This window comes from Vitis vinifera, chromosome 15 (genome assembly GCF_030704535.1).
Source record: "Vitis vinifera cultivar Pinot Noir 40024 chromosome 15, ASM3070453v1".
Lineage (NCBI taxonomy): Eukaryota > Viridiplantae > Streptophyta > Magnoliopsida > Vitales > Vitaceae > Vitis > Vitis vinifera.
Genome location: NC_081819.1, coordinates 18,042,742 through 18,050,929, shown reverse-complemented (window position 1 = coordinate 18,050,929; position 8,188 = coordinate 18,042,742). Strand labels below are relative to the sequence as shown.

Here is an 8,188-nt window from a genome sequence, read left to right as displayed (position 1 = left end):
GGAGGGAGAGAGAGAGAGAGAGAGAGAGATCCTTATTATTATTAGGTAAGTGGGGCATGGACAAGTGAGAAAATGCACCAAAAAACGGCCAAGGTTTCTTGAGCATGTCAACGGTACTAAAAGTTAGGGTCTTCTGTGTTTGAAAAAAATGAAATACATGGTCCCCATTCTCATGAACTGGAGACCACCCTATAGAGGGTACTAACTAATAAATAGACCAGTGCTGGGGGAGTTGAGATTCGAGAAAGGGTAAGACATATTTTAAGTTTTGTCAGAATCCTTAATTATTCTGTCCCATGGTTTCTGAAATTTGAGGTCACTTACCTATCTCAAGAGCCCACCTCAGAAGATACTTAGATTAAATGATTGATCAACATTAACTCAGTTGTTGGGGTGCTATAAGGCTGGTTCTAAACCTGGGTCGGGTCATTATCCAAATAATGACTCTTAGAACAAGCTTACAAGGTGTGACATGAAATGTTTTAAAAGATTTATCCTACTTTTATTGAACATCAAACAGTTTTCAGACGGGATGGTTAAAACCCGATCCAAAAATTGATATTAGAACCAACATCAACAACATGCTTAGGTTCACAAAGGGTGAAGATTTTAGGATGGATTTACAGTGGGTTTTTGGGTTTTAGAGGATAAAGATTGGAGATAATACTTAGGAGGAGCACAAGAAAAAAAAAGAGAAAAAAAAACAATCCCCAGAATTACAGTTCAAAACTAAAGGTGAGCCTCCAAGCACAATGATATAATCAGGTTTAGATTCAATATATAAACCAATAGCTACCAAAAACAGTCAACAACTATAGGCATTTTATTTACTAAGAATGTTTTGTTGTTTGTATGGTATGTACATGGAGGAGAGAAACCACAATAAACACAGACAGCCTAGTGACTTCAAACTAGCGATGTCTCAAGCTTCTGAGTTCTGATGCTTACCTTGAATAATAAGCTTCAGGAAGCATGAAAGCCGCTCTTCTCTCCTCAAAAGAGTATTCAATTACTTTAACCCGCCCTTCAGCTTGATTGGCAACAAAAGGAATGCAAGGTGTGCCTGGAGTAGAGGCCGTCTGCATGGGAAGTGAGACTGTTGGAGGAGTAGTTGGCAATGGAATTGGAATATTCTTTGGGGTTTTGTTTTCCAGGTCATCAATGGAAATCAGCTTTGAAGGTGATGCTGTTGGAGTCTTGCTGGGTGGAATTGTTCTTTGTAATGTTCTCTTTGGCGTTCTGTCCTGCCCTTCCTGGATACTTGAAATTTTGTCAGATACTACTGCAGGAGAAATGGGAGAGAGGGGCTTTCGGATCACTGATGATTCAATTTCACATGCATTTGTATCTTTAGTAAAGTGCTTCTTTACTGGTTTAAAAGCAATCCCTAATTTCGTCCTACCTGCATAAATTTAGAAGCAAAAAGGTCAATAGGGAAGCACACAGTTATCAAAACTGAAAAATGTAGGCAGATGTAATATGTCTCTCTATGAGCAGACAGTAAACAGCCTACTTATGAATTCTACATGATAAAATATCAATGTAATTACCTATTTCTTAGAGAATCTGGTATTTCTAGCCAGGAGAAAACAGTGACAGAAAATCTTAAAACAGGATAGTCAAACCTAACCATCGTTTTTTTATATTAAAAACAATCCCCAAAATATGCCACATATTCAAGTGGATCCATAATAGTGATAAGAACCCAGTAGGGGTGATTAATACACGGTTCCAGAACTGAGGTTCGATGCCAGTTGTTTCTCACAAAAACACACACAAATACTTGAAGAAACAAACAAAGAATACAAGAACATAGAGATGTAAAACCATCATATTTGGTGCTTGAGTGAGTTGTCATGGTTTCCTCATTCAGTAGGGTGACTGATACTAACCAGTTTAGTTTTTTAAGAAAACAAAAAAAAAATTTACCAGAAGATAGCACTGCAGAACCATTGTATTGCTGGTGCTTGAGTGAGTTGTTTTGTTTCACACAACCATCTTTCTTAGTAGGACAGGAATGGAGAGCAGCTTTTTCAGGATTTGGGGCTTGAAGCATCATTCCTCCATGAGAGAATCTTCTATTAGCTGCACCTATTGTTGAAATTCTAGAAAGCTTCTTCCCACTCTTTGATGGACTAGGTTTTGACCCAAAGAGTGCTTCCTGCTCTGCTATTAGCTGTCCCTGAAGTCTCTTCTGTTCCTGAAATGTAGAAAAATTCAAGTCATGGATAAGAATATTTTTCTCAAAGCAAACTCCATACTTGGTGGTATGTGATTGTCAACACAACAAGGTTCTTACTCTCTGCCTTTGACGTTCTTGTTCTTTCTCTTGTCTTAAAAAGTTGTACTGATCAAGCATAGAAAGAAGTTGAACCTAGATAACAAGGACCATAAACCATTAATCAATTTGCATGAAAAGGAAATGAAAAAGGCAACCAAATTAAAAGCAATGGGGGTTTAGTTAAATCCACAACAACCTGGATACTAGACCAAATCAAGGTCTAATCTGGACCAACTTGTTTGATATTAAAAGATTAAACATATTGAAAGAATAATGCTTACACCATCATATAAGAACTCGATTCCTCTTTCTTCTTCCCAAGCTTTGGCTTTCAAAGTCAATGCCTCTGTCATTGCTGCTCCAAACCAGCCAAAGCAAAGAAACTCATGAAAATGTTAGAATGAAAAGGCATCAACTAATACAGTATTTTAAACAAAATACAACTTGTGGACCAACCTATTATTGGCTCCTATAGAAACCCTGATCCTGCTGCATTCATAAACTAATATAAAATTCAACATCTTCTAACATAATCCCAGGAAGGTCATCTTCCATGCTAACCCACTGGTATAACTTTAAAAGCATCCGAGGTTCCCAACTTTGAGATGAAACTTCACATTCCAAGTCCATCAATTTTATTTGTGGGTTGTGTCATAGTATGCAGTAATTTATTAGAGAGTATCCGAATAAGTAATAACACAGTTGGCATGAATTCCCAATTGCAGGTCAGCTAGTCTTCATTTATATTCACCTCTCATATATATCATAGTTAGGATCAAATATCAGAGAACCAAGGTCAATACCAGGAATTTTGCTGACCAAAGCTCGGGCTTTTTCAGCACGCTTCAGATGAACATGAGCACCTCTTCCAGCATTATAACGATTGCCATCCTGAAATCCCAACACAGGTCAAAAAAGTGAAAGCAAAGACAAAAAATGAAATAGACATCATTTACAAAAGCAACAAAAAAATGTCAAACCCTGTTATACTCCTCAAGCCAGCACTCCTCATCACATGCAGCCAGCCATTTCACAACCTTGTCAAGTATTTCTTTCCTGCTAAAAGCTTCCTCTTTAACCTTTGCAATCTGAAGCTCAACTTGTTCCAGTAGGTAAGTAGGCTCCATCGCTCCTGAAAAATGGAAATTACCTTAGAGATGACAAAGCATGGCTATTAAGCATTTCATGGTTTCCCCATGAGACTAGTCAACTAAAATGGTTGTAGCAAACAGTAGCCTTTGTATATATTCTGGAGATATAAAAATGCAGAGAAACCAATAACTTTTTGTCAGACTTCACTGCTTTATCTGCAAAGTAGTGGGCCCATTTATGAATCTAAACTAATTCATTTATTAAGGACATTGCATATAAATGATGAAAAGGGAAAATTTTATATTTAACAATTCTTCTGATATGATTTACAAGACTTAATTTTTATTATATTCCACATAATTTTTGTAATGTCTCAGATGACATCAACACAGAGATTGGTCCACTCAAACGTGTTTAGATTTATTTGAGTAGCCATGATGAATACAAGGTCCCACCATTTGACGTATAGCAGGTTAAGCACCAAAGCACACCACAGCTAGACAATGGTCTCAAGGAAAATTCAAAACCCATTGATTATGAATGCTTTTTTGTTGGAAAGAATAACATAGCATTTTCTACTTGCAGCCCTTTTCCACAAAACAACCTGAATATGAATTTTACCAGACTCTATAGCTTCAATTGAATGTTCAATTGGAATATATGCTTCTGAGACAACATGTATCCTGCTGCATATCTCCTCCAGTTCTGTCCTCTTCTTCAAAATAAGCTCTTTCATTTTGCTTGATTTCAGCTGCTCTAACCTTGATACTTCTGCCTCAACCTGCAATTCACATACATTGAAACTTTCCAACATGACTGTGTGAATGCTAGCAGATCAAATATTAAATGATAATAACAATTTCCTACTCCAAAGGACTAGATCTAAATTTACATACATAGTTAATGAAATCCAGAGAAAGAGTGTTAGGCTCAGTAATTTCATGTTCTGAAGCAGCAATATTACTGGTAACATTCTGGAACATCTGTTGCTCCTTGATTGGTGTATCCATTAAACTCCAGAGCTCCAACATGGAAGCTGCAAGATCTCGAAGCTGGCATAACTTCAAGTGTCATGATGGCCAAGCAGAAAAAAAAAAACCAAAACCTTTCACAACAAAACATAAAATAGAAACTACATTTACGCAAATACTAACCTTATGCATTCTCTGTGTCTTGACTTCTCGTAAACTTAGTATTGTGGCAGCCAACTTATCAATTGTATCACTGCTTAGGTTTTTCAATCCTATGGAATCATCCATAGAGGGGTGAATCTCAACAACTGTGTGCTTGAAATCCAGACCAAGCACCTTACACAGTGAATCAAGAGTCTTCAGGTGGGCCAGTACCTGCTTCACACGGTTGCTCTGCATGTGAAGTGAATTAAAGCAAACAGGATTATTATTGTGATAAATCCACCAAGTCTTCAACAATGCTCAGAAATAAATGTGACATCCTCTTGAAATGAATGTTACCCAACAACAATGGACATGGTTCATATTTCACTCTGTGTCATGCAACATTGTTTTGCTGGCTTATTTTAAACTTCTTTTTCAGTCTAATTACTTCCCCATTAAAAAGCATTCCTATACATCTTTCAACTATTCACAAAATTGTTGCTAAATTCAGCACAGCCAAAAAGTTTTTGACTTTTCTATTTCACATATTTTTTCCAATCAAGTCCAAAATACCAAATTCTTTTCAGCATCAAACCCCTTATTTGGCACAGGATAGAATGGTGTTGTCATTGGGGAACAGGGGTAAAAGGAAACTAAACCTTTTCATCTTGGAGTTCAAGCAACAATCTGTGCAATTCATGTAGTCTTTTCAGTGATAGATCTGTCTCATCCATGACAATCTTGCACAGATTATCTTCCCTGGGTTTGCAAAGTTCTTTTGAAATATTCAGCAATTGATCTAGAACTTCAACAAATTGTTTCTTCCTCTCACATTTCAACTTCCGCATCTCCTCCAATGTTGAAACAATGGTTTTAAGCTCTTCCTTCAAGCCTCCACCAGCATTCTGATCAAACTTAGGACATGAAACCAGTAGGAAAAAAGCAACTAAGAATTCCCTTAAATGGCCAAGAAAGAAATTGAAAAGGACGGACTTATGTTAGAGTTCTAACCTGCCTTACGTTTACTGGTCCCTCTCCCATTGCTGAGCAGATGTCTGCAAGTTCTGCTTCAGAGTCTGCAATTGCTTGCCGCAGTTGAGCTCTACTCTTTTTTGCATGACTTACCTTTCTCTTATATGCCTCCAGACACTCTTGCTCAAGTTCAAGTAGCATTTCATCTCTTTCTATGTTAGGTTCTCCAACTTCATCCCATATACTCTGATTCAACAATGACGATGAGGAGTGCATGTAAAAGCTACCATGTTAACCAGATTATTTCAACCAAATCACAAAATTTGCTACTGAAAAAGGAAGAGATATTTTTTTCCAGAGAGAAAGAGAGAGAATTAGCAATTTAGAATAAAAAATCAGTAGTCATCTTTCTAAAACCAAAAAGAAAAGAAAAAGAAGAAGAAGAGGTAAACCTGTAGGTCTTTTAGAAGAGAGGCACAAGTTGTTTCTATTTGCTGAAGCCGGTCACTATGGTGATTGTTCATATTGAATCAATAGCCCCTAGAAAGAGAAATATTTCTATTAGAGGTCTCAAGTGCTTAGATACAGCCCCATAAAATTAATAAAAAAATGTGAAACACTTGAATCCAAAACCAAGAGAATTAATGATAAAAAGTAAATGGAAAGGAATGAGGAAGAAAAAAAAAAAAGAAGGTAGAGATAAAAAGTGAAGATCGCCACTGAAGCAGTTGTGCATGTAAATAGTAAGATTTAATAGAAAAGGTGAAAAAAAAGAAGTAAAGTGTAAAAATTCTTCGTAGAGCAAAGTATGTTAAAAGTCATATCTTAGGTCAACTGTGCTGCAAGTGACCACAACATTTCACCTTAGCCATTCCACCAATTGAAAACTATAAATTCCATGTGTGAGAATTTCTTTCTTTCTTTCTTTCTTTCTTACTTTCCCTTTCAAATAGGTAATTTTGATTTCATCTATCAAAATAGTTCCTTTCAATGCTATGAATTTCTAATATTCCTTCCACCAAAGAAAGAAAGGTACAAGGAACACAATAGCATAAACACACTAGAACACTGTAAAACCGAAGTTTAGAAAAGTAGGAATATAAACAACCAATATGATGATAAACAAACATGATAATTCCATGGAGATATGAGTGAAGAGAAGATAAGATGGAGGCCAGATTTCTCAAAGTAAATGTCGCATTGAATCTGGAAGTTACAGATGCTTTCATTGGTTCAATCGCTTTGACCAAAGTCTCAAGTCTCACCAGTTAGCAATACCAAATTACCCATACATCTTGCTGAAACATATCAATGTTGGATGAAACCTAATGAAATCATTGTTATTAAAGGGGAATTTACATCTCATTAGAACACTACTTTGTCTCTGGTAGAGGGCTCAATATAAGACATTAGACTCTGAATTGAGGAAGACCCATCCTGGTTTGCTAGTTCCACTGGTAGCTGGCCCTTAATCTGGTTGAGTTTGGTATTTGATTATTTTGGACAAAAGGCCACTATGGAGCATTTGAATTGGCATACTTTTGCCTAACAAGTGAGGGTGGAATCATACCCAAAGGAAAAGGAATAAAGTTGTGTTTAACCTTTTATTTTACTTACAAGCTTATCAAAGAGATTAATGTCTCACTGGGCTTTGGTAGCAACAATGAAATTAAGCTGGGGCCTTCAAAGAGCCCTATGAGAAACATGAAAATCAGAAACCAAGAAAAATAAAGAACCAGCTCTACACAAAAAACCTAGGAGTGGATAAATTTCTTAACTGTCATCACATTGAAATGCGCTTCACATTATGTTTACACTAACCAAGTTGATCTAAAAGCAAACGATATAGTAGATTCACTTCATTTGGTTGCCAAGAAATTTGGTCACAATTTGGAACCCCAAGACCTCCACTCAACAAAGCCATGTTCAACTAGTTGTGTTGACCCTTTCATTTCTTCATAAACAAAACAATTTAAAACTTATAATGAGATTCTAAGTTTCTTTCCTCCTTCATTTTCTCAGCCACCAAACAGAGAGTATAGGAATTATCCGTCAAAACTCTCATTTCAACATCATACCGAAGGTTTGCTCACAAGCTCAACTAAACTTGAATTAAAATCCAAAAAATAATCCCAATTATGAAACATAAACAAGAAGAAAAAAAAAAAAAAGAGTCGAGAAGAGACTTGAATTCCCGAAACACACAGAGATTGCTTGTTCTTTGCAGACGCCGGATAAGGTATGATTTTCGCCGGAAATAGCCGTATTCGTGGGAGGAGGACTTTCTCCGAAATGGGTGGAGTATTCAGAAGGGTTTATGGGATTCTCGGGTTTCATCAAACCCTAGAAACCGAAACACTTGAATTGGAGATTTTAGAGAGTGGGAAAAAAATCGAGGGAAAAAGCCGTTACGGTGAGAAAGGCAGCGTCATCTTTGCTTGGTTTAAATGCGGAAGATATTTTTTTGAATTTCAAATAGTAAAATGACAAAACCACCCTCCTCTCCTTTTCCATTTTATTTTTGAACATCGTGTAGTGATGTAATTTCCGATAAAAATCATATTAGAATCCGTTGCTTCTAATTTTTTAAATACTTTAAATTTTTTATCTTTAATTAAAAACGATTCCTAAAATCATTATTAAACGGGCTTTAAATCCTTTAAATTCAAACAATGTTACATAACAAATGAAACATTTTCCTTAAAAATAATTCCCAAAATTAATTAAA

The 8,188-nt window shown here is 36.2% G+C and overlaps 1 protein-coding gene across 3 annotated transcripts; it reads right to left on the bottom strand.

Annotated features, from left to right (window-relative positions):
- Positions 1-793: 793 nt before the first annotated feature.
- LOC100257496 (65-kDa microtubule-associated protein 3) lies at positions 794-7,982 on the bottom strand. 3 transcript variants are annotated; one of them, XM_002273437.5, is made up of 13 exons: positions 7,647-7,982; positions 5,913-6,000; positions 5,500-5,706; positions 5,148-5,402; positions 4,528-4,737; positions 4,270-4,425; positions 3,995-4,154; positions 3,262-3,413; positions 3,085-3,172; positions 2,563-2,636; positions 2,300-2,374; positions 1,930-2,200; positions 794-1,402 (listed from the first exon to the last, which is right to left on the bottom strand). In XM_002273437.5, exons 2-13 carry the CDS (start codon positions 5,982-5,984, stop codon positions 945-947), a joined length of 2,178 nt encoding a protein of 725 aa, XP_002273473.2. In that variant the 5' UTR covers positions 5,985-6,000; positions 7,647-7,982; the 3' UTR covers positions 794-944. The 3 variants fall into 3 exon arrangements, with proteins under 3 accessions (XP_002273473.2, XP_010661645.1, XP_010661644.1); XM_010663343.3 differs by having other exon boundaries at positions 5,148-5,393; positions 7,647-7,893; XM_010663342.3 differs by having other exon boundaries at positions 7,666-7,893.
- Between the last annotated feature and the right edge of the window lie 206 nt (positions 7,983-8,188).

What these genes read in the sequence shown, in the direction of transcription:
- LOC100257496 (XM_002273437.5), bottom strand. Translation starts at nt 5,984, where the DNA reads ATGAACAATCACCATAGTGACCGGCTTCAGCAAATAGAAACAACTTGT. An exon ending in AGACACAGAGAATGCATAAG is followed by an intron (nt 4,426 to 4,527) that starts GTTAGTATTTGC and finishes AAGTTATGCCAG; the next exon opens with CTTCGAGATCTTGCAGCTTC. An exon ending in TCGAGTTCTTATATGATGGT is followed by an intron (nt 2,375 to 2,562) that starts GTAAGCATTATT and finishes CTTGTTATCTAG; the next exon opens with GTTCAACTTCTTTCTATGCT.